We start from the raw sequence: 25,422 nt of genomic DNA, 5'->3' as shown, positions 1-25,422 counted from the left end.
CTAAGTGTCACATCCTGGCCTTGAGCACTTCCAGGAATGGGTCATCCACAACTTCCCTGGGAAACCTGTTCGAGTGCCTTACCACCCTGTCAGTAAAACAGTTTCTTCCTAACATCTAATCTAAATCTCTGCTCTTTCAGTTTTAAACCATTCCCCTTTGTCCTATAATTATCTGCCCATGTAAAAAAAAGTTGCTCTCCCTCCTTTTTTTAAGCCCCCTTCAAGTACTGTAAGACCTCAGTGAGATCTCTTTGAAGCCTTCTCCAGGTTGAACAACCCCAGTTGTCTCAGCCTGCCTTCGTAGGAGAGGTGCTCCATCTGTCTGATCATCTTCGTGGCCTCCTCTGGACCTACTCTAACAGATCCACATCTTTCTTGTCCTGAGGACTCCAGACTTGGATGCAGCACTCTGGGTGGGATTTCACCAGAACAGAGTAGGGGGGAATCACCTCCCTCAACCTGCTGGTCACTCCTGTTTTGATGCAGCCTGGGATACAATTGGCTTTCTGGGCACATACTATAGGCTCATGTGCAATTTTTATCCACCAGCACCCCAAGACTTTTTTGGCAGGACTGCTCTTGATCTGCTTATTCCCCAACCAGTATTGATGACTGTGTTTGCCTCGACCCAGGTGCAGCACCCTGCACTTGTCCTTGTTGAATTTCACATTGAGGTTCACCTGGGCGCACTTCACAAGTTCGTCCACATCCCCCTGAATGGCACCCTTTCCTTGTGTTGTGTCACCCGCACCACTTACCTCATGTTGCCTGCAAACTTGCAGAGGGTGCACTGGATCTCACTTCTGTGTCATTGATAAAGATATTAAAGAGCGCTGGTCCCAAGACAGAGCCCTGAGGGACACCACTCGTCACCAGCCTCCACCTGGACATAGAGCCATGGACCATAACTCTCTGGCTGTGTCCATCCAGCCAGTTCCTTATCCTTCTAATAGTTCACCATTCAGACCTGTGCCTCCAATTTGGAGAAAAGGATGTTGTGTGGGACCATGTCAGAAGATAATGACATTGGTTGGTCTTACCTTGTCAGCTGTTGCTGTCACTCCATCACAGAAGGCCACCAGATTGGTCAGGAGTGATATGCCCTTAGTACAGCTGTGCTGTCTGTCTCTGATCACCTGCTTGTGTTGTATATGCCTTAAAATTACTTACACGATCTTCTCAGGCACAGAGGTGAGGCTCACCGGCCTGCAGTTGCCTGGATCTTCCTTTCTCCCTCTTCTTAAAAATAAGAGTTGTGTTTCTGTTTTTCCAGTCCACCAGGGTATTTGACTGACCACCATGACTTTTCAGATATGATGGAGAGTGATAGGGCAACAACATCAGCCAGTTCCCTCAGGACCCTGGAATGCATCTCATCATGTCCACAGACTTGTGGCTATTCAGTTTCATCAAGTGGTCCTGAACCTGCACTTCTCTTAGAATGGGAATACACTGAAATTACCATTCCCTGGTGTTTCCCTTGTTTTGCTTTGTTCTTTTTTTAGCTACCTCATTCTTTTTTTCGTTTGTTATTACTTTGTGGCTTCCAAAATGAAGTGCAGAATTTCTAGGGAAAGTGATGAATGGAGGTAGGGAGGAAGAGTTGCTTGTTTGGTAATTTTTTACTTGGACTGCACTTCAGTGCAGCTTAAAATTTCCTACTCTCTCATGGAAATGTGAAGAAGTCTCACTTCTTTCTTTTTGGAGACACTTTCCAGTGAAGTGCATTGCCTACTCCATTCTTCAGGCACACAAACAGTCCACTCTTCACAAAAACCTTACAGAATAATTTAGTTGTGCATGAGTCACCCATGCTGGGAAATTGAGGCATCACACACAGCTGCACAAATCAAGAATTGTGCAATCAACTCGGAGAAAATAAAAATATGATTAGCATTAAATGTTTTAAAAGTGTTTTATTTATATGTATGCATATCTACATGAGAGATAATTTTCAGATCAAATATTAGCTTTTTGAAACAGCAGTCACTTGTTTTTGGGTGTTACCATTAATAATTATCCTAATTTTTTTAAAAATATGTCCATTTGGTATACCTGTACAATTCTAAGTGTTACATATAGCTACTGTTGGTATAAATCATACATCCAATTTTCTTATTTTCTTGTTATTAATTTAAGTGAATACCTAAATTATCTAGTATCTGTACTGAGTATACAGTCCCAGTTCCTGCTAATTAACAAGCTGTTTGGGAGATAAGTTGATAACTAAGCAACACATCAAGTATATATACTCCTGTGCTTTACATTTTGCTTGAGATTCCCATTTACTCTAAGGCTGAGTTCTGGGATTGTTTTCATTTCTAGAGGCTGAGCCGTGAGTCTGATTGGTGTGTGAAAGTAAGCCCCATTATGTCCAAAACTTTAATTTGTTATGGATTGCCACATGAGATGTAGGGAGAGTAAAGATGTTTCATTTAAGTAAGAAGCAGACTTCTCAAGTAGTAGCTACAATGCTCATTTCTTTGAGCGCAAATTTGAATCTCATTTTTCCTATTTTTGTTCTCTGGTGGTAATTTGTCAGCATGAAATGGCATTGTTGCCAAAAGATATCTAACCTGGTGATTCACTGCTTCCCCTTCCCCTGTGCCAAAACAGCTTTTGAGCAGCCATATAGTGAAAATAATGTAGTTGATTTAGCTGAATGAAATAACATTTGGGCTGGAACAATTTTAGGCTATGTTGACTGGTCACAGATACTAATGCTAGAAGAAGAGGGGGAATTTAATATAGATGTGGAAATTAGTGGTCAGAGTAATGATCAAAGGCTAACAATTACAAAAATTACAAAAACTTCTGGCTTGACCAAGGAGTCTTTTACAAGTGCTTACAAATAAAGTAACTGTTAGGACATGAAGTGCCTAGTATCGTGTAGCCATGTAGTTCCTGTGTGGTCTTTGTTTGTATTGATCATGCCATCTTTCCTGTGGTAATTCTTCATCTGCAGACTAATTCAGAGGAAGTGCTTAGTCTATTTCTCCCATATTCTGGGTGGGTACCCTGACCATGAGTTAGGAATAAGTCTTTGTCTCCTATTATAAACCAACCAACCAACCAGCCCTTGAGTTCATTTCATTCTGTCATGGTGTGCCACTTTTCTTCTGACCCGTCTGCCATTTTTGCTTTGACCCTTCCACCATGAGGCCATAACTGAGAAGTGGTAAGATGTTTCTGGATGTGCTAGATAATGGTATCTTAAAGGAATAAGTTGTTGATGTAAAATAATTGGTTGTTCCTTAAAAGGTAAGGTGAATTATAAGTCAAAAAAAATCTATTTAAGTCTCATAAACTATATCCTATATAGACTGTAAAGGGCGAGGACAAAGTAGGCCAGCAAGTAAGATTACAACCATGGACTTCAGGAGAGCTAACTTTTGCCTCTTCAGGGATCTTCTTGAAAGAATTCCATTAGAACAGGGAGAGCTTGTTGATACTCAATCATGACTTCCTCAAGGCTCAAGAATGATGCATCCCAATGTACAAATGGGCAATGGGGGCAAGAAACCTGCATGAATGAAAAAAGAGCTCCTGTCATTATTCAAGTATAAGCTGGAAATACACAGGAGATGGAAGCAGGGTCAGGCCTGGAGTCAGACTTGGAGTCAATCTAGAGAGGCTGTCAAAGTAGAAATGAGACAAGGAAGGCCAAGGCCCACTGGAATTAAATCTGAACAAGGATGTCAAGGACAAGAAGGTCTTTAAATACATCAACAGCAAAAGAAGAACTTCGGATAATGAGTGCCCATTATTAAATGGAAGGGGGACCCTGGTAACAGAAGATGCAGAGAAGGAGGTGGGGGGGTGAATGAATGCATTCTTTGCATTGGTCTTTGCTGACAAGACCAGCCCACTGAAGTCTCTGATTCAGGAGACCAGGGTATAGGAATATTGGAAGGCAGACTTTCCCTTGGTCAAGGAGAATTGAGTTAGAGAACAGCTAGGTAAACTAGACATCTACAAGTCCAAGGGCCCTGATGGGATGCATCCACAAGTGCTGAGAGAGCTGGAGGACACCATAGCTGAGGCCACTCATGATCATCTTGAGAGATCGGAGTGATCAGGAGAGGTGCCTGAGGAAGAAAGCAAATGTCACTCTGGTCTTCAAAAAGGGCAAGAAGAAGGACCCAGGGAACTATTGGCCACTTGAGCCTCACCACAATCCCTGGAAAGGTACTGGAGCATCTCAGTCTGGAGGCCATCTCTGTCCACGTGGATGACAAGAAGGTGATCAGGAGCATGGGTACTAAAGGTAAATCATGCTTGACCAACCTGATTGCCTTTAAGTTGAAACAGCTACCTATATGGATAAGGAGAGCAGTGGATATGGTCTCCCTTGACTTCAGCAAGGCTTTCAACAATGTCTCTCAGGAAGTGTGGACTAGATGAGCAGACGGTGAGGTGGATTGAGAACTGGCTGAACAGCAGATTCCAGAGAGTTGTTATCACTGACATGGGGTCTAGTTGGAGGCCTGTCACTAGTGGTGTTCTCCAAGTTTCATCAGTGACTTGGATGAAGGGGTAAATGCCTTCTCAGCAAATTTTCTGTTGACACAAAGCTGGAAGGAGTGGCCAGTACCCCAAAGGGCTGTGTGGCCCTTCAGAAGGACCTTGGCAGGTTGGAGAGATGGGCAGAGAACTGTCTGAAATTGAACAAAGGCAAGTGCAGGGTCCTGCACCTGGGGAAGGATAACCCCAGGCACCAGTACAGGCTGGGGGCTGATCTGCTGGAAGGCAGCTCTGTGGAGAAGGTCCTGGGTGTCCTTATGGACAACAAGCTGTACATGAGCCAGCGGTGTTCCCTTGAGGCAAAGAAGGCCAGTGGTATCCTAGAGTACATTAGGAAGAGCACTGCCAGCCGGTTGAAGGAGGTGATTCTGCCCCTCTACTCAGCCTTGGTGAGGCCACATCTGGAGTGTTGTATCCGGTTCTGAGCTCCTCAGGACTAGAGAGACATGGAGCTCCTGGAGCAGGTCCAGCAGAGGGCAACAAAGATGATAAGGAGACTGGAGCACCCATCATCTCTTCTCTTACAAGGAGAGGCTGAGGGAGTTGGGCCTGTTCAGCCTTGAGAAGAGGTGACTGAGAAGGACCTCAGTGTTTTTTTCTGGTCTAGGACAGAATTTTGGAAAGATTCATTTGTGTAAATTTCAAAACCTTCTTTTTACCTACCCTTCCCACTTCACAAGATACCTATGCACACTGAAAGTCTGGCAGTTGAAGTGCTCACCTACCATGTAGGTTCATGTTTTTTCTGGAAGATTGAGATAGATAGCTGAGGGTTGTTGTGGTAATAATAATTGTAAAGTCTCATTTTCTAAGTGTAAACGTGCATTTATATCAACACTAAACAGAAATTTTGCATGGAATGGAAGAAGAATTTCCTTGGTGTTATCTTGCTTTGAATGTGTAATAATTATGTCTGTTGAATTTGATAATGGATTTTCTCCAGGACAGTTTTCAAAATTTAGTTTACTTGCTGTATCTAGTCATTCTTTCCTCTTATTATTGGGGTAGAGGAAAAACAGTGCTTAACTCTTTGATCTGTCTGATTTCCTGGTGAATTTTCGTGTATATTTTTCATTGTAGTAATAAAGGCTTTAATAAATTTTTCCTCTCTGGTTGGATTTATTAGTATTTTTGGTAGTATTTATGCTTTGATGAAAATGTGACAAACCATTACAGAAAAATTGTTGTTCAGACTACCATCTGTGTCTGACACAAAACACCTAAAATTGCTAATGCTTATTTTCATAAATATGCACATTTTTAATCAGATGAATAATTTCAAAGTGATTTTAAGTCCAGAATAGGTATTTTAGTACCCTATTTTGAAATTTTTTTCTTTAAATGTCTGTTAATATTGAGAAATCATCAAGTGAAGATATTTTTTCTTATTGTCTGGTAACTTTTTTCTGTAGAAAATAAGTGATTTGTGTGTAGTACATAATTTTATGGGATAATTATAATATTCAGTGGGAATTTAAAGTTTTGAGTCTGTGTGTTTGTGGTATTTTTTCTACTTTTGAACTTCTGAAAAAAACTTGTCAATTGTCTACCTCCTGAGTTCCATTTAAGAGGATGGAATGAGGAAGCTGAGGTTTTATTTGTTCATTGTAAAATGTAACAAGTTTAGATGTCTCCTCTGAGAGAGAATAGCAGACTCTGCAGATTCTACACCGCTTATTGCACTTCTTTCCTGAGTATAGTGAGCATTACTTTAGGATCTGCTCTTGAGCTGGCTGATTGCAGGTTGTGTCTTCCCAGAATGTCATTAAAGAAACTGGAGATTTACAGAGAGGTGAAGGCTTTCAGTTTTGAATTGTAATACTAACAGGTTAGTGATTAGCTTTTCTTGACCTAAATGCCTGTTGTGAAGTACTTGTTTTGTGTTGAGCACCTTTAAAAGGGGCAGTAGGTGTATTTTTAAGCCAGAGTTGATTATGAGCTACATACTGTATTTTAGATGTGCAAACACAACACATGTTCTTAAATCTAAGCCCTGGTTCCCTGTTAGAGATCCAGCAGTGACAGATGTAGTTAAGAGGTTCCCACTCCTCTTTGCAGAGGGGTACTGTTCCTTCCTTAGCTGTTCCAGTTTTCAAAGGTACATGGAGCCATGGTGTTAAAATACAATCTTTATTATTTTGTTCTTATTAAAACTGTGTGATATGTGGGCTCTTTTAAATACATTGTTTCAGAAATCTGTTTCAGTGTGTGACCGGATCTACAGGGGTTGTGTTTATTGTGAGAGGTACACCTTCTTTAGCCTTCCTTTTCTGATTAATACATCGGTAGATGATGTTTTTCTTTGCATCAGCTGCCAAGTCCAGCTCCAGCTTTGCCGTGACCTTCCCCACCCCATCCCTACACAATCAGACTGCGTCCCTATACTTTTCTTAGGATACGTGTCCTTGTTTCCTCTGCCTGTGCATGTAGGTTTTGCCCTTTAGTTTGACCAGCAGTTCCTTAGTCAGCCATGCTGGTCTTTTGCCTTCCTTGCCCGATTTCTTGTGCCTGGGGACCGCTATCACTTGTTCTCTGTGGAAGATACCCATACAGATCTGCCAGCTCTGTTCCACTCCCTTGTCGTGAAGGCAGTTTCCAAGGGGGTCATATTGAGTAGCTCCTCGGAAGAGCTTGAAGTTTGCTTTCCTAAAGTTCAGAGGCCTAACTTTACTCCTCACCTGACTCATGCCTCAGGACTGCAAACTCCAGTGGTGTGTCATCATGGTATCCCTGGTGAAGAGTCTGAGGCTTCTTACACCTTTCTTGCGTGAATCTTCACTGCAGTCTGAACCAAGATGAGAGAGCTGCGCTGTATCAGGGAGGGCGCAGTGGGCCCATCTCCATGGTGAGCAAGGGGGAGGAGATGGACACGCCAGAGAAGAGTGGAAGAGTGGCAGCAGAACAACTAGTCCAGAAGAGATCAACCCAAATGAATTGTGGGCAAGGGTGTTTTCTGTAACTGGGTGAGAGATGAAAATTGCAAATTGTGTTCAGTTCCAAGTCACAGAGTAAAGTTTTCTCCTGATGGCAGGACAGTCTAATATGTGAAGCATGCAGGAGACAACTGCTTTTTCCTATAATCCTCATAATCCGTGTTTCTCTGAAGATACTATTTGCAGTGACTTTTGACCAGACTTGTCTGAGCAGCTTGCTTAGGTCCATTACCTTTGCAGAGAGTAGACAAGTATACATTTGTGTGACCATTTCTAAGAACTCAACCTCTTTTTACCTCTGTGATTTCTACGTTTTCTGCCACTCACAGTGATCTGTAGACTTTTCTAGCTGCTGTTTGGACTGTGTACAAATAGGTCTGTGGGCAAATACTATGCACTCTTTCCAATGTCATTTACTCAAGTAAATCAGAGATATTTCTGACAACTACTGCAACAGCCTCTTAACAGGCTTTTCATTTCTCGTCAGGCACAGACTTGAGACTGGATCAGTTATTCTGGTAATGGCAACCTACACCATCAGTCTTTTGTCTTACTGCCCTTTCATTGTATTGCACACAAGTGTGTCCTTGTCTGCTCCCTATAAAGGTGATGAACCTAAGCAGGCTGTTGTGCCAGAACAAACTACTCATGGCCACTCACAAATTTTCCTATTAAAAACCATCTGGGATCCATCTGTGCTGGAAGCAACTCTCTCCTCTGTTGTCCTGTGAGGCAGCAGCAGATGTACACCTGCTGTTATAGTGTGTTTATCTATAGAAAATTACACTTCTGGGATTTGTCATCTACAGCACAAGTACTGACAAAAAACTCGTTTGTTGGTGTGGTAGAGGAGAGATTGCAATATATGACTATTCCTAGCTGCTAGAATAACCTGTTCAGCTGCAAAGTTTGAAGAAATTCCTGAATTCTTGAATTTCCTTTCAGCCCTGTCTTCTGATATTTTAATTTGGTTTGCCTTTTTTTTTTTTAGGTAAAAAAAGCAGACATATGTCAGTCTTAAAATCACTGTATTTTCACAGGTAGCCTTTGATTAGCAGGAAAGGATTAATCAGTCATTACCCTAATTTACTTTCTGTTGGTGTGCATGCCATTGCAAGCAAAGGAGCAAGTATCTTGAAAACTGCTAGCTTGTTCAATAGACCAAAATGTATCTGATTAGAGAGCAGGTTATGGTTTACCTGTCTAAAGATCTCTTGCTCTCTACAAGAAATCTGTGGTTACTGGAGAGGAACTAAAGTAGATTCTTCCTGTTCTCCCCCCCTCTATCCCACCTCAAAGAAAGAAAAAGCCGAAGAGAAAAATGACTGGGCTGGAGGTAAACAAGTGAAGGAAAGAGCAAAGTGGAAAAGATGAGTGATAGTGATGTACTATTCTGGGTATGAGATAACAGCTGCATCTCTGCTTGCCCTAATTATGGTATAATGTCCTGGTAGAGTAAAACCCCAGAAGTTCATAATCCAAATTATCAGAAGCTCATGGAAAGGAGTACTAAGAAGGTTTATAATTATCCTCAGAATCTCTATAGTGAACAGGACTTTTGGTGCTGTGTTTACATCAGGAGTCAGGCTTTGGCTCAGCTGTTTGATCCATGTGATGTTTCTGCTTTTGGTCTTTCTTATCCTGGTGTGTTACTCTGTGTGTTAGCTCTGCAGGGCATCAGGTGCTATGGAGGCATAGGCTGGTGTGCTGTGATTTTGATTCTTTAAACAAGATCTTCTCTAAAGCTAATCCTTAATGATTATAATAACTAATTTGTTCCCCTGACAAAATAGGATTATGGCACAGAGATCAGGTTATATTAAAGAAGTTAATCTATTTCTGTTTGAAGAAACTGTAGTGTTGGAAAACTGTGTTGTTTCATATATTTTTTTCTATGATATTCCTTGTGTGAAATTATATGTCTTAATAATACAGGCTCCCTTGCATTAATTCTGAGGGCTGTAATCTGCAAAGTCATGTTGGTATTACTTATTTAAGTCTTGATATAAATCTTCATATAAATCAAGACTTTTGTATACAAGTATTTCTTACAGTGTAAGGACAATACTGATTCTTCCTCAAAAATATTTAGTGGTGTTACCATTAAGGTGAAGTGCTACACAGGGGCTTCAGCTGCTGCCTGTATACAAAATTAAGTTCAGGCAATGCATTGACCATTGTCCCATCCATTTTTCAGTCCAGTCCTAACAGAACATCTGTCACAAGCAAGACTGTACTGTAGTTTCGTGGTTTGTTCAATCTTTTAGTTTCTTTCCAAGATTTAATTTCACCAACGTGCATGTCAGTATTGACAATAAAATTGGATAGAGGATAACTGAAATTCTTTCAGTATAAAAAATGGATTTTTTTATTGGATGGTGTGAACTTTTCACTATTACCTTGGGTTGGATTATGACTTTTTACCCTATAACTTATTCAGAACCTTTTTTCTTTGACCAAGCAGTGGCTTGGCACCCAGTAGCTTATTGCCTTTCCATAAGTGATAAGTCAGCATACTGCAGAAGTTGCAGTATTGCTATTTTTTGTGATTTTGCTACAGATTGAGCAATGATGTGTAGTAATAGTTTGCATATCCATGGCAGCAGCTAAGATTTTTGACCGAGGACCTCAGCTTCCTTTAAGATAGTAAGTTTCTAGCCTTCTTGTTTGCAGAGAAGTTTGAAAACATGCACTGAACGTGTACAAAAGACACAGTATCAATAGTCAAATACACATAATTAATTTTTTTAAAAAACCCTTTCGAGTTGTGAAGACACAACTGTGACCTTTGAACACTTGTGACTGCCAGTGCTGGCGTCTTAACCTTTCTGCTGGCTTTCACACGCATGCCACTGCTACTGAGTTAGAGATCTGTCTGGTTTTGGCTACAAAAGCTTTTCCACTGTGATTAGCTTCTCTTTTGGTCTGGTTTAAGCTTGCTTATGTTCGTTTATGACATAAACATATTCCTTTCCTCCTCATCTTAAAATCTCTTTTTGAAATATCTGTAGAAGTTTCTTTTTTTAGATGTTATCAAATATGGCTCTATGCTTAAGTCCTGTGGTGTTTATATTAAATGTTTAATTTTGATTAAAAAAAACTACACCTCTATATAACTGCAGAGACAAGATCTAGAATTTTCCTTTTTAGAACTCTCTTAGGGGCTGGGTGAGAGTTGTCAGAGTTGTTCTACTCCAAGCAGTTTAAAAACACGGGTTTCATGTTGCAGACTTCCATGGGACTCTTTGTCATATTAATGTTTGCACTTGTCAAACGGAGCAAAACAGAATAGGAGAGGAAGCTGTAAGCACCTAAAAAAGTAGGTCAATGGGCCAGCAGGTTATTTGGCCAGACAAGAACGGGTGGCTTCACTGAATCATGCTGTAATTGTTTTTCTCCTGTTGGCAGATTGTTCTGCTGTCCTTTTAATTTCCTGTGTTAATATTCCCATCTGTATTTTAACCACTTAAGAGCCTCTCTTAGGTGCAGGAGAAGAAGAAATTTAACTTTTCTAATAGAATAAGTGGTGATTCTGTTTTCCATGAAAGTCATCAATGAATTTAAGAGGAGCATAACCTTGGTTTTTAGATCCCAGCTTCCTTTTTAGGAATTCAGGAATTAAATACACTTTAAAACAAAATTTTTCAGAAGTGGAACAAGTGCATTTTATAGTGAATTTGTTTTATTTTAAGACCAGTAAGCAAGGCAGGTAGAAACAGGATAAATATGGGAGAAAAAAAACACCTGATTTCATGTAGCTTAAAAATGTGGGAAGCAGCATGATTCAAGGGAAGGAACTATAAATGAAATATAGTGGTATAAAGAGACTGGAAGTAGGCGATCGCTTATGTTGGTGCTGAGTTTTTCTGTGGAAGAAGTGTATTTGTGAAGTAAGTTTGGGTTACATTCTTGGAATTGATTTTGAAGTGGGTTTTGAAAGAAAAGAGTTAATGTCTGTGTTTGAGGGAGTAGCAGTAATGCAGCCGAGCAACTTTGCTAGTTGTCAGCAGCAGCATTCTACACATTCTGGAGTCCTGAGAGTGACAGTTTTGGTGACTTGGAGAGGAGAAGATGTAACTGAGAGAGCCAGAAGAGGCCCTAATAAGAGCGTCAGCGAAAAAAATGTTTAAATAATGGTATAAAGATATATTTTGAAGGTAGCAAGTGGAAGTGAAGATGTAGATGATATGCATGATACCAAATTCAAAAGTGAAAAGGACATCAAGACTAAAAATAGGCATAAAGTGGTAGCTTAAAACTGAGATGAAACTGTGTCAGAATATCCTGCTTATCGAGGAGAACTTTAAAGCGAGGTCAATTCAGATGGTGAAATACTTGAGGTACTTTTAATAAGCAGGATTACTCTTATTAAAAAAATTACTTGTCTTTTTTAAAAATAAGAAGTGATAATTTTAAAACATTGATTTTGAAGCTCTCCTTTATTATTTTTTAACAGTTCAGAATCTGATTTTTGCAGAAGAGGATACATCTAACTCCACGTTGTTCTTCACAGGAACCAGGTTTCATCCTTAAACCTCACACTTTAACAAATCCCAAAGTGTAAAAGGTAAAATTGTGGGTTTATAATTAATGGCTTTTAGTTATCAACACTGAAGGGCTGAGTAGCAATGTTAAGTGGTGTCTTTTGTTCTCCAGAACACAACTTAATTTGAACTTCAGAAACAGACGTAGCCCTGTATCTGGTGTTTACTTTCAACTTGACTGGTTTTGTTGGAATTATCTTTGCATACCTGTACATTGGCGTGTATAAGCACTGAGACTGTTCAGGCTCTTGCAAATTTCAGTGCGAAGACGGAAGGTCAGACCTTGAAAAATGAGAAACAAATGTGCTACAGGTGCATTTCCTGTAGTCTTTCAGTACTTTTAACTGTTTGACTTGGATACCAGATCTAAGTTGCCAGTTCTGACATAGGATCCATATACTGTAAAGAAGGATTTTGTCAAATTCTAGAAATTGAGTGCTCTGCTAAAGGGAAAATGCTGACTTTTAAATTCTAACTCTGCATAATGAAGATGTTTGTTATGTCACAGATGCAAGTTTTCGGTATTTGGCTGTACTGGTATTTTTCTTAGGCAGATTAAGGAAAGTATATAATTTGTCCTACAGAATTTCATATTACTCTTGGTTTCTATAATTTTAGGTACCAGTTTTGTATAAAAATTAAGACAGGGCTAAAAGTGTAACTAGTGCATAGCTGTATTAGTGCTTACTGTGTAAGCTAAAAGAAAACAAGTTCATAGTTTTTATCTTGATTTTAAACTTAATTCTCTGTCAGTGTGCTACCAGTGTCTTCACAGCACTGGATTTTGGAGAGTAAAGGCAACACAAAGTCCTAATAGGAGAAGTGGGGCATTTGGGCAAAAATGCCAGCATGCCTTATGATGTGCCTTGAAAGGGATTGTGCTGAAGCACAGCTCTCCCATTTACTTTCCTGGTGCACTTAATTATGAAACTTTGCAGGGAAAAATATTAGTCTTGTGAAACAAATCTGTGGAGTATGTGGTAGTTATTGTAGACACGGAGACAGTTTGGTTGAATTGTAAGTGTTCTTCCTCAATTTCCCTATCATGCAGTTGCTGCCATATTTCTTGAGATATTAACAATTCAAGTTCCACTGGGTTTGGTACTCTCAGAAATAAACATATCCTTTCTTCTCAGAAACTATGAGTCACTAAAAGGACTAAAATCATCTCCTTTGAAATAAATGCAGTGCCTTTTTTACTAGTAAGTTTGTAACCTACTATGAATTCCTAAAGATTCACAAGTTCAGCTCATATAAAACTTGCTGCACACGGTTGTTCCCTAATCACTGCCAATATTATAATCTTTCTGCTCTGTTTGGGCAGCCTCTGACTATGGACTTTTCCATATAAAAGAAAAAAGTTTAATTGTATTGGTTTATGTTTGACTTCAGCCTTTCCATAGCCTGTGCAATTTTGTAAATTTTGGGTACCTAAAAGTAAAAACCTTTTGAATTAAATAATTTAATTTCTTATCCCATCTCTCACTATTAATATTTCATTCACATTCTTTATTCAAGATCATATACACATCTGGAAAACCAAAAACTTCCTGCTTGAAACTCTGTAATGAATAAGATGCATTAAGAAATGGTCTCACAGTATGGCAGTCACATTCTAATCAGTATCTTATTGTTGTAATTTCACATGTCTATTATAACAATGTACTTAAGAAAAAAATACAGTAAGAAATAAATTATAGCTGTAAAATACTTTGTCCCAAATACTTTTCTGTTTGCACAGTTCCTAAATAGAATGTATTACTAAGTGTATTTCACATCAGTTCACCCTTCAAAATTATGAGGGTCTTTTAGGTAGAAGTTAAAATAAAAATGAAAAGCTATATCTGAATTCAGAGTCATAAAAAGTTTTGCATTGGTTTAGTCCAAATTTATTTATTGTGGCAGTTAATAATCTTCTCTTGAACACTGTCGTGTAAGATGAGATATTAAGGTCTATTTATGATGGTAATGGAGAATGCATTAGAGAAGGTAGGAGGGCAGAGCAGAAGGCTGGAAGAAGGGAAGATTAAGAGCAGCATATAGGGCAGATGAAAACTTTAGTATGCTGTAATGAAGAACGTATTGGTTCACCCAGTCACATTTTGATATTTTTTCTTCTCTTATAGGCAGACGTACAAATGTCTACCACAAGACTAAAGTGTGATGTGTTATGTTTTTTACCATAAGCACCCATAAAATGAGCTCCATTGCAGACAGGTATGTTAATAGATGCAGAGTGTTTTGGAAGAATTACTGTTCAGTGCTTTCTTTGATAGTCTTTTTCTTATGGTTAATATCTTTAAATGCTAATTTATGGAAAGGTAAAAGAGTGGGTTTTTGGCTATTTTTGACAAAGTTAGTTTGATAGTTGTTAGATGTGTCATTTTGTAGTAATTGGAAATAGTGATTTCGATTGTTTGAGGATAATCTTAAAATGCTTTACTTATTTTCAGCCATGGAACAACATCTGTGCAAGTTGAGCTGATTTTTAATGTTTACTTGAATTTTTAATTTTTAAGTACTTCACTATTTGATTAAGGAAAGCAAATACATTTAAATGATTAGTGTTACTGTAGATGTTGGTAAAGTGACCTGCTAACCTATTTCAAGGGAAAAGTAATAGCTGGGGCATGTTTTCTACTTGATTCCTTGAGCTGGACTTCCTTAGCAGCTCAGGTGAACAACTGTCCTTAATATTCTCTTAATATTACCATTTTTGAGACTACAGGAAATGAAACTTGCATCAAATTTATGACAGGTTAAACATGATTTAAATGAACAATAAAAGCAAAGGGTAAAACTTTTAAAATGCTTCTTTTGGTGAAGTTTTGTACCATCTCACTGAAACTTCAGCATTTTGAAAATATGAATTGCCTTTAAAAGCTGAATGTTTATGTAGTAGCGTACAAAATAACTACTTCCTAACAGCACTGCTTATCATAATGTACAGTACAATTGCCTGATGATTTATCCATTGGAGAGATGAGGTAAGGTTTTTAGAAAGGAGTTTACTTGCCTTAAGGGAAGGAAACATTGGGATGAAAAATTTCAGAATGGACACACAGGGCTCAGTGTGGACAGCACTAAATAGACTGAAAGCAGGCAGAAGAAGTTAGAGAAATAAAATGTCAAAGTCTATTATACAGCAGTTTTGGGAAACAGGTGGTTATGACTTGAGTTTCAAAGCAAAAGGAAATGAAGCAAAGGTGTTGGATGAAGGCTACTGAGGCATCTTTAAGGGAAAACACCTTATTTTGATATTTTAACACCTCTTAACAGTAGGTGGACAGTTACCAAGCTGAGGAAAAGTTATGTGATGCTTGTTTGAGGAAGCAAATATAATTAATAACTACTCTTTAACATTGATATAAATTGTATATTTATGAAATTACGTATGTGGGTGAAATATAACACATTCCTTAGCTCTCGTCCACTAATAATACTTCAGAATTTAAGAAAAATATACTTTCTTACTGTAAATGTTTTCAGTAATTAGAATAGAAGTTGCCAGTAAGTAAAAATAAATTATATATATCCTCATCCATGTTTTCAAAAGGGTAAAGTAATGCAAATAATCAAGAAGATAAAAATATAAAATTAAGCTGTGTTCAATTAAGTGTTTGCATGGGGCTGATGCAAAAAAGTAGTCATTAAAAGTAGTCTGAAAATCCTTTGAGTTGTGTCAGAAACGTAAGTCCTGCAAGCAGGACATAGCAGATTGAGCTTCAGGTTATTGATGATAATCATTGTTATACATCACAGTAAAACAGTGCCTTGATTTCTTGAAGTAGTGGAGATGACGAATAATGAGCTCTTCCCCTACCCGCCTTCATTGTGATTGGACTTCAAAGGAGGGAAATTTTCATTCCAACATTTATTTCTTTTTACTTCTTTCAGAAATGATGGAAGCATTTTTGATGGGCTGGTGGAAGAAGATGACAAAGATAAAGCAAAAAGGTAAGTTTTTAAGTTATTTAAAGCTAATATACTTGTTCTATACTTGTACTCTTTAACTTAGCAGTGTCATTTCTAAACAATAAAAATGTGATAGTTTTTAAAATAACCATGTTACTCAACAGCATTTCTTTTACTGTTATTTTTCAGATACATTGTGTATTTCTAACCGTGGTTCAATTATTTGTGTTTTATGAAAGGGTGCTTTGTTCCAAAAGCTTTGCTGCACCCCTCCATGAGGAGAAAGCCATTCTTCAGCAATGGTGTCTGAGATACGGAGTAGGTGTTTTTGTGGCATTTCTCACAGCAGATATCCTTAAGTGGCTGTTTGCATCAGGAACCTGGCAATAGTATGCAGCTCTTACATAAGGAAGTTTCATAATTGTTATAAAACATTTTCTCTTTTGTTTTTCAGAGTGTCTAGAAACAAGTCTGAAAAGAAACGTCGAGATCAGTTTAATGTCCTTATCAAAGAACTGGGTTCCATGCTTCCGGGTAATGCTCGGAAGATGGATAAGTCCACTGTGCTGCAGAAGAGCATTGACTTTTTACGGAAGCACAAAGGTAATTATTTGTAACAGTAAAAAATATTTGTAAATTCTTAAATTTTTAAGTGATATTCAACTAGTACATAAAATATTAATAATTTTGCAGCTTTAAGGAATTTGTCAAAAAAACGTGAAATGTTCCTGAAGAAAGATATTCTTAAGAACACAATTTAAGTAGCAGAGATGTAACTGTGTTTTTGCTAATACTTTGCAAAAACCACTACTTTTTTTTTTTCCCTGGTAATTGTCAAAGAAATAATTTCATAAAGAGAAGCATTTATTTTTGAAATTACTTCAGGGTTTTTTGTTCTGTACAGACACTGGTGCTAGTGTCAGAGTTTTGCTTTACAGGAAAACTGCTGATCCATTGCTCTGGAAGTACCTGTTGGAAATACTTATTTTGATAGATAAACCTGCTTTGAATGGCTGGTTTGTCTCTCTAAATTCTACATAAAGAAGATAAATCACTGAGAAAGCTAGTCTAAGATAAATTAGTGATCCCCCTATTCATGTCAGGTGCCTGCACAACTGGCTGCTTAAACAAGGATGGTAAGGCAATAGGACATTGTGGTCTCCAGCAAGTGTTCTTGGGTAGGTTGTTCGATGAGAAAAAGTGAAATGTGGTGGGTGTACAGACTAGGAGCATTTTCTTTTTTTCCTTTTATCTGGGAAAAAGCCCCCCAAAATCTATAAATACTTACAGCTTTTTATTCAACACTGTAAGTTTCAAGACATACTCACTGATGTATAAACCAGTGAGTGTATGTGTGTTTTCTTTAAATGTCTTGAGAAATGTCAAAATTATCAGTATTTTTGAACATCCTCGCTATGTTTTGTTCCTCTGGTTATTTGCATCAGCTGATGGTGGGATATACCCAGATATGTTGTACTGAAGTTTGTTGCAGGTTGTTATTTTTGTCACAAAAAAAAATTCTTCCACTAAGCATACACTTATTTATGGCTGTTAGATATTATGTATATAAAAAAAGTCCTGTTCCTTCTCCTACACTTGTTCTTAATGTGGCACCTTGTGGTTCACACTGCCAAAAACAAGATTAAAAATTGAAGAAAATGAACTCTTCTTCTAGTTAACCCATTTCCTTGGATATTTTCTGAGCATGTTAACTAGAAAGCAGTAGGGTCAAAAGAAATAACTATAACATTATTAAATAAAATAAGTAAAACTATCAAATGGAAGAATAGTTATGTATTTATCTACAGTATATGTGTCAATTTAAGGTATGAGAAATGTTTTTGCATGCTCTAGCATGTTGCTTCCGTTAGTTTTATGGTTCCACTAGCACCAGATGTGTACTGAATATTGCCATTGAAATTGTAAACATAAGCATTTAAATAAAAAGGGAGGGGAGTATAATTTTTGTGAGAAATCATAGGTTTGGGGATTTTTTGGCAATTAAATATTGATTATATTGTTTTAATTTTCTGAGGTGCATTTGACTCATAACAAAAAGAAAAGCAGTATGAAGGCTCCTTTTCTGCAAAAGTCAGTTCTTTAGGTTCTAAGGCCTTTGTGACAAGTGGTTGTTACAAAATCACTTTATTTTGTATTGATGATTCCTGAGATAAACTATAGAATTCAGACTGAACATGTGTGTCAGCCAGCCAAGAGCACCAGTCATACTTTTTTCTTCAAAGTGCTTTCTGAGATTATTTTTTATTTTGTTGGATAAACAGGCAAAAAGCAGCTCTGGAGATGGATACCTTTTAGGGCATGGCACTTTTGTCCTTCACTTGCTGTGACAGGGTGCAGCTCTGTGTGATTGCACATACCATATTAAGGTCACTAAAGCCCTGGCTGCCAGTGCTTACTGGCATTGCTCTGCACTGGTTTACATTAAAATGTTTTGGACAAAATGCTGGCAAAGTTCAGATGAATATTTTACCTCCTGAGATGCTTGGATATGTTACAATGAAGGAGTAACCTAGCAATAAATGAATTGTTCAGCACTGAGTAGCTGCTTTACTGTTGAAATACTACTGTGTTTAGCCACCAGGTTTTGATTAACTGCGTTGCTTCTGGTTCTTTCTGGACCATTTCCACATCAGCCAAGCTTAGTACTCTGGCCGCAGTTCCAGATGAACTATCTGAGCTGGTTATTGGCCAGGGTGGATTCTCTTTCTCACTGGGAAAATACAGCAGGCTAAGCACATTGAAGTTATATTACTGGGAGCTTCTCCTTGATGAATGCTGCCAATTATATTTCTCTGAATTTGTAAACAAGAAATTGTTGAAAATTGGTAAATACCAAAGAATTTAACTGCTGCTCATTGCAAGTAGTAGACTGATACTCCTACAACCCATAGATAAAGGGTACAGATCTAGGCCCAGCTGGAAATCTGTTTTGAGAGTTCACAGGGCTGATGCAAAGTTAGGTCAGATACAGGACTTGAAGACTGGAGTTTAATGTGCAAGCTTGGTTACGCTTCTCTGTCTGGTATCTAGCTTAGGAATGTGACCTTACTGCCATGTATCTTTAAGTGCAACATTCTGCCAGAATTTTTAAGCATTTCTCTGAAGTTACCAAGTGAAACAAGTCCTTTCTGTGTTACTTTGGCTCTGTTTTCCAGTGTCATACTTGTTCTAATTACGGAAAATGTCAAAGAACACCTGTACTTGTGATAGGATATTTCAGACTGGGTTGTTAAAGGCACAAACTTCAACTTTTGTTTAGCATATATCTGTTCTGCTGTAGAAGACTGAATGACTTTTTTCTTCCTTTTTCCTTTGTTTTCCTTTGTTCTGAAGTAGGATAGTTAAAAGGGCAAGAATGAGCCAATGAATCAGACCTTTCCAGTTCAAAAGGGAAGGTTGTCTGTGTCCTGTGGACTGAATGCATTAAGTACCTTGAATTTTGCCTGTACTTTGGTGGCAGAGCATTTCATTTCCATGTCCTTTGACTTACCCCTCAGTATTCATTATCTTTGTTCTGACTGAAAAATTAGATTTGGGTTTATACTTAGGTTTTCTTTATTCTCCAGCCTGCTCTTCCTGCTTTGTGGTATCATTGCAAAACAGATAGCAAAAGCCTGACCAATGTATAACTTTTATGAGATCTGATAATGGCAAATTCTTATTTGTTGATACTTCTTTAACTTCTTCTTGCAGCTTCCCACTTATAGCCAATTTCTTGTATGATGTTGCTGTTGTTTGCTGTTTATTTAGTTAAGTCTAAAGCTCTTTTGTAAAGTTTTACCCCTTTGGTGTGGGAAACAAAATTATGAACTGTTCCAGCCCTTTGCATATTTAACTCACTTCTAGGTTTTCTGGCTCTTTGAGCTGTCTGAACTAACACTCTAGCTTACGGTCTTTTTACAGACTTGTCCTTTAGAAACCCAAAGCCGTAAAGACACAGTTTGGTTCATTTGATTTGTCTAAATACTCGATTGCTTGTTCAAGGTTGTGTTCAAGCCAGCACTTCTGTGATGCCTTTGTTACTCATCCAGACTGAAACACTTCTGGTTTCAGTTCTCAGTCGATAAGGAAGCATCAGTTTCAGAACCTGATGTCAGACTTTGCTTAGCAGCCGTTGTTTCTCTTGCCTGCATATGGAAAGTTAGTTATATATTTCTCAACTCCTGCAGGAATCTCTGCTCAGAAGTCACCTATGTCAAAATCCATCTATGTCTATGTAACAGACGGAATTCTAGAGTGGAGTTTGTCATACAGCTCTTAACAATCTTTGTTGAAAACGTACTCTGCTTTAAATGTAACTGGAAAAGAGTAGGAAGAAGAGAAAGGACAACGACACTTCTTAGGGCAAGGGTTAGAATGACAAGGATTGGCCAAGATATCAGAGGATTAGCCATTTTAATGGCCTAAACTGTTCAGGAATTTTGGCATTCTAAATCTTTGTAAACAACATTCTTAATAAAATGTTTTATTATAGTCTCAGATGAAAGAGATTTTTCCATTATAAAAAATCCATTACTTAATGTAATTCACTTCAGTATTACCTTGAACTCTGGCAAGACTGTAGCAGAAGCTGCTTGAAGGAAAGAGAAGACAAATGTATTAAGACATGGTGGAGAAGACATTTATCTTCTTCTTAAGGAACAACATCTATATGTGAAGAGTGAACAACAGAGGAAACTGGACAACTTGCTACTATTCTTTAACTGTGTATATGTATGTAGCTTAGTGGGAAAAATGGCTTTTGGAGGTATGAATCCTTATACTGTATATATGTTTGATTTTAGAAATTACTGCACAATCAGATGCCAGTGAAATTCGACAGGACTGGAAACCAACATTCCTTAGTAATGAAGAGTTCACACAGTTAATGTTAGAGGTATATTTTTTCTGTTTTTCTGGGAGTAGAACTATTACTAGGAGGAACAGTTTGTTGACATATCTTTTTATTTTCATATTTTAATTATAAATATGTTTTCATGAAAATAGTCAAAATTCCTATCTATGCAGTATTTAAAAAAATTTGCAGTGTTTCAGAAAATCAAATCAGATTTTCTTTTAACTGCATTTTCAATTACATAAAACGTAAAAACAGAGCAAGTCCATAAATTAACATGTTTACTGTCTAAGTGGTTATTTTAAGTTATCAACACAAGGAAGGTACTAGATGAATAAAGAACTATTATGCATTAATTAAAATCCTAATTATGAAAACAACTCAACACATTCATGGAACTTGTGAGCAATAAATGTTTAATTTCTTTACTTGTTACGCATTCCAAAACTGGTATGAAAGCATTACTTTGCTGAAGATTACAGGAATAGTTACAAAAATACTAGAAATAAACTTTCAGTATAAGCTGTCATTTCCTTGGAAATGAGTGTAAGTAATTTATATCTTGTTAGTGAAATAATTATTAATAAAATAATATATAATGGCCAGTCTTTGGAAACGAAGAAGCAGGGAAGGTCTTTACACCTTCCAGCCTGCGCATTGGATTTTTTAGGTGAGACACAGTGTGCGCGGAACTGAGCCCACCCTTTAATCCTAAGGTTCATCTGCCGGGGCCAAGCGAGCTTGGACGGTGGCAGTGAGGTCCTCAGGACGTAGATGGATTGCCTTACAGGGCTAACGAGCTCCATCTGCCCGGGGAGTGTCCTAACCGGGAATCGAACCCAGGTCTCGGCGTTGACAGCGCCGCGTCCTTAACCACTTCACCACCAGGGACACTCAATTATTAATAGTAGTTAAATAAAAAGTATTATAAATGAACAAACACTTTTTTATTATCATTCCACAGGTAAAACTTCTATTTGATGGACACATATAAAAAGTGAAAGGTTCTGATTTTCTGTACTTAAGTTTTAAAAAAGTTGTCTGATATAAGAAGTTTTTTTGAAGATGTGAGCTTTAAAATTTCCTATTTAGAAATACAGTTTCGTCAGGCATTTTTTGGTAGTGTTCAGCTACAACATTGTGTTGTGTTCAGAGGAAAGAAGTTTGAGTTCAGTGGAAGATAAGGCAGTCAGAACTGTATCTCACAGGTTTCAAGTCACAGTAGAATCTCACTACAAGCTTCTTTCATTGAGATTTAGAGATACTGAGATTTTTAAATACTGAAATTCATTAATTTTGCTATCTCTTTACTTTTTCTTCTCTTAGTTTATCCACATCTTCTTGCTTTTGTCTCTAGTTCATTTTTATGTGTTTTCTGAGTTTTAAAATGATGATGGAATTAAAAATAACAAGCAGGCAAAGTGGGAGTGGGGGAAAACAGTGGCTAGCTATAGATGTTCTTGCTTTTGAAATTACAGATTATTTAACAACAGAACAGTTTTGGAATTGTAATGCTCTTAGTGTAAAAGCAAGTCTAAAAATTTTTAGGAGAGAAAGATATTGCCATTTCTATAATAAACTAGACTAAAATTGATCTGTGTGATTTTCTGTGTTGAATATAGCTTAATGTATTTAGTGTGTTCTATTTCTTTTTATTTAACTGCCCGTTATGTTTAATTTCAGGCTCTTGATGGTTTTTTTTTAGCAATTATGACAGATGGAAATATAATATATGTGTCTGAAAGTATAACTCCCTTACTTGAACATTTGCCAGTAAGTACAAATTGCTTTCAGTAACATATCGTTTTGTCTATGGTTGGTGTTCTGCTATGAGTACTTATTAGTCACTGGCCTGTTTGGCATTATGGTACAGATGTATGCTTTGTTTTAATATTTCTGCTTTTAGTTCAGCACAACTCCTTCCTACTGGTCTGTCTCCTGTATTAAACATTTTCTTTGGAAATGCGGAATGCAGTTGGCTCTCGGTTAGACAGGATTATGATGCTAGACTAGCATCAGTGTATGTTCAACATAACTTAAGTAACACAGTTCACTGCAAGAGACCCTTCAGAGTTCACATCTATCACAGCCTCTACATGAGTCAGAAGAATATTGCTAAAGATCTGTATAATTGGAATTTTTTAAAACTACTTTTTACTTCTTTCTTGACAAAGCACTCTGATAAGAAATACATTGCTTCTGGTCCTGTTTTTTAAATTAGGTATATACTTTAGTGTCCTAGTTAGAGCCCTTTAAAACAGCACATTTAGGGTTTATCATGTTCACTCATTTTAGTCTCAGTGGCATTGCTCACTTGTAAATTTAACATTCTAGTTTTTAAACTTACCTTTGAATAATATTATTCTGAAGTGAGGCAAATTAGTTCTTAAAAGTGCTAACAATTGATGAGTGAAACGGAGTTCTTTTCTAGATAAGAAATACAAGGTGTTGTTAAAAGGTAGTTGTCTTACTGTGATAAGAGATTAAATAAGTTCCCCTAAGGTATGTGTGATAACAGTCTGAGAATGTTTAAAAATGTGCAGGTAATTGTGATTTTTTGGCTTTTCTAGTAAAATTTCCAAGTTCTCAGAGGCACCTTTGTTCTTTGTTTTTAGATGTGATTTATGTACTCTAAACATATGATCCCTCTTTTTTAGATACTTAACCCAGTACTCTTATGGATATAATCAGTTGTTCAGTTTTGCTGCATTCATATCTGTTGTTCCCAGTTTTGAGTACGTAGTTGTGGAACTGATTAGAAAATGTGGTAACTGGCAACTCATCCCTTCACAGTAGCTGATTCATCATCTCTCAGTAGAACAGGGGGAGGCAGATGGAGGGTAAAAGTGAGAAAAATTGTGGGTTGAGATAAAGACAGTTTTATAGGTAAATCAAAAACCATGCATGCAAGTAAAACAAACCAAGGAATTCATTTACCACTCCCCATGGAGCAGGCAGGTGTTCAGCCATCCCCAGAAGAGCAGGATCCATCATGCGTAATGGTGACCCGGGATGACAAACACTGTCATTCCGAATGTTCTCCCCCTTCCTTCTTCTTCCACCAGCTTTACATGCTGGGCATAATGCCATATGGTAGGGAACATCCCTTTGGTCACTTTGTGTCACCTGTCCCGGCTGTATTCCCTCCCAGCTCCTTGTGCTCCCCCAGCCTCCTTTTGGGTGGGGTGGGGTGAGGAGCAGAAAAGGCCTTGGCTCTCTGTAAGTGCTGCTTAGAAATAACTAAAACACCCCTGAATTATCAGCACTGCCCCATATTCTCCACAGCCCCATATCTCCACAGTCCCATACCAGCTGCTGTGAAGAAAATTAACTCTATTCCAGCCCAAACCAGCACAAATGTATTCATAAAATCAATTACAATTGGATATGGTTATTGGTTACATAATAACATATGTAAAGTACGGAGGATTGTCTTTTGTTCCAAGGTATCATTTCAGTGTACTGAATGCCACCAATGTGTTACAGTGCCCTGGAATAACACCCTGTAATTTCTACTTTAAACGCTCCTTTACTTGAAATTGTTGCATCCCAGGGAGGTTAATACAAACTCCATTGCTCTTTAACAAGTATGTATATCTGCTGTGTTCACGGTAGTTTTCAACAAATGGTTTGCAGTGTCAAATTCAAGGCAAAACAGAGTGAGATTTTTGTCTTGCAAAATATTCATGTGTATTCCAGCAGGTGGCTTTGTTGAGTCAGTAATGAACTGTGGAATTGTTGTGCATTAAAATAGTAGGCTTTGTGACATTGTATGTCTTGCGTTAGTTTAATGCTTATTAAATCTTTTTCTTATTAAATATTTTTCTTTTAGTCTGATCTTGTGGATCAGAGTGTATTTAATTTTATCCCAGAGGGGGAACATGCAGAAATTTATAAAATATTGTCTTCTCATCTGCTGGAAAGTGATTCATTGACACCGGAATACTTAAAATGTAAGTAGTTATTTCAGGTTAACCCCAGTGGGCAGCTCAGCCCCGCACAGCCGTTCGCTCCCTCCTCCCAGTGGGATGGGCAAAGGGTAAAAGTGAGGAAAGTTGTGGGTTGAGATTAAGACAGATTAACAGGTTAAAGCAAAACTGTGTGCACAAGCAAAGCAAAATAAGGAATTAATTTGCTACTTCGTGTTGTTAGGCAGTTCAGCCACCTTCAGGAAAGCAGGGTTCCATCATGTGTAATGGGTAATTTGGAAGACAAATGCCATAAGTACGAATGCCTCCTACTTCTTCCTTTCCTCAGCTTTTATTGCTGAGCATAGTGTCTTACAGTATGGGTTATCCCAGCTCTCCTGGCTGTGTCCCCTCCCAGCTTCTTGTGCATCTCCAGCCTTTTCACTAGCAGAGTGGTGAGAGAAAGAGAAGACCTTTGGACTAAGTGCCGCTCATCAATAACTATTTTAGTCACAAATCCAAAACACAAAACCATGTAAACTACTATGGAAAAAGCCCTATCCCAATGAAACCAGTATGGTAGTTGTGTTAAAAATTATCTACTTTGTATCATATGTGATCAGTTTTTCCAGTGTTAATTAAGCAGAAGCATATGCCTTAGAGCCCTGAAGAACAGAAGCACTGTTTTGTGTCCCCTCCCTAAGACTAGAATTTTCAACATTTCATTCCCGTGTATTAGAAAT

At 37.9% G+C, this 25,422-nt stretch overlaps 1 protein-coding gene across 5 annotated transcripts in view; it reads left to right on the top strand.

Moving 5' to 3' along the window:
* Nucleotides 1-25,422, top strand: part of CLOCK (clock circadian regulator) — a 67,002-nt gene that overhangs the window by 18,774 nt on the left and 22,806 nt on the right. For 4 of the 5 annotated variants that reach the window (XM_027885566.1, XM_027885567.1, XM_027885568.1 and 1 more), the window contains 7 exons: nt 11,914-12,024; nt 14,128-14,218; nt 15,899-15,958; nt 16,371-16,519; nt 20,722-20,813; nt 22,455-22,544; nt 24,604-24,724. In XM_027885566.1, the coding sequence (XP_027741367.1) occupies nt 14,172-14,218; nt 15,899-15,958; nt 16,371-16,519; nt 20,722-20,813; nt 22,455-22,544; nt 24,604-24,724 (559 nt within the window). In that variant the 5' untranslated portion in view covers nt 11,914-12,024; nt 14,128-14,171. Of the gene's footprint in view, nt 1-11,913; nt 12,025-14,127; nt 14,219-15,898; nt 15,959-16,370; nt 16,520-20,721; nt 20,814-22,454; nt 22,545-24,603; nt 24,725-25,422 lie in introns of those variants that run through there. The other variant, XM_027885569.1, reaches the window with a different exon arrangement.

The sequence above is a fragment of the Empidonax traillii genome, unplaced genomic scaffold (genome assembly GCF_003031625.1).
Source record: "Empidonax traillii isolate 1590-97213 ecotype Southwest subspecies unplaced genomic scaffold, ASM303162v1 scaffold167:size2001844, whole genome shotgun sequence".
In the NCBI taxonomy this organism is placed as follows: Eukaryota; Metazoa; Chordata; class Aves; order Passeriformes; family Tyrannidae; genus Empidonax; species Empidonax traillii.
This window is presented reverse-complemented; position numbering and strand designations above follow the sequence as displayed.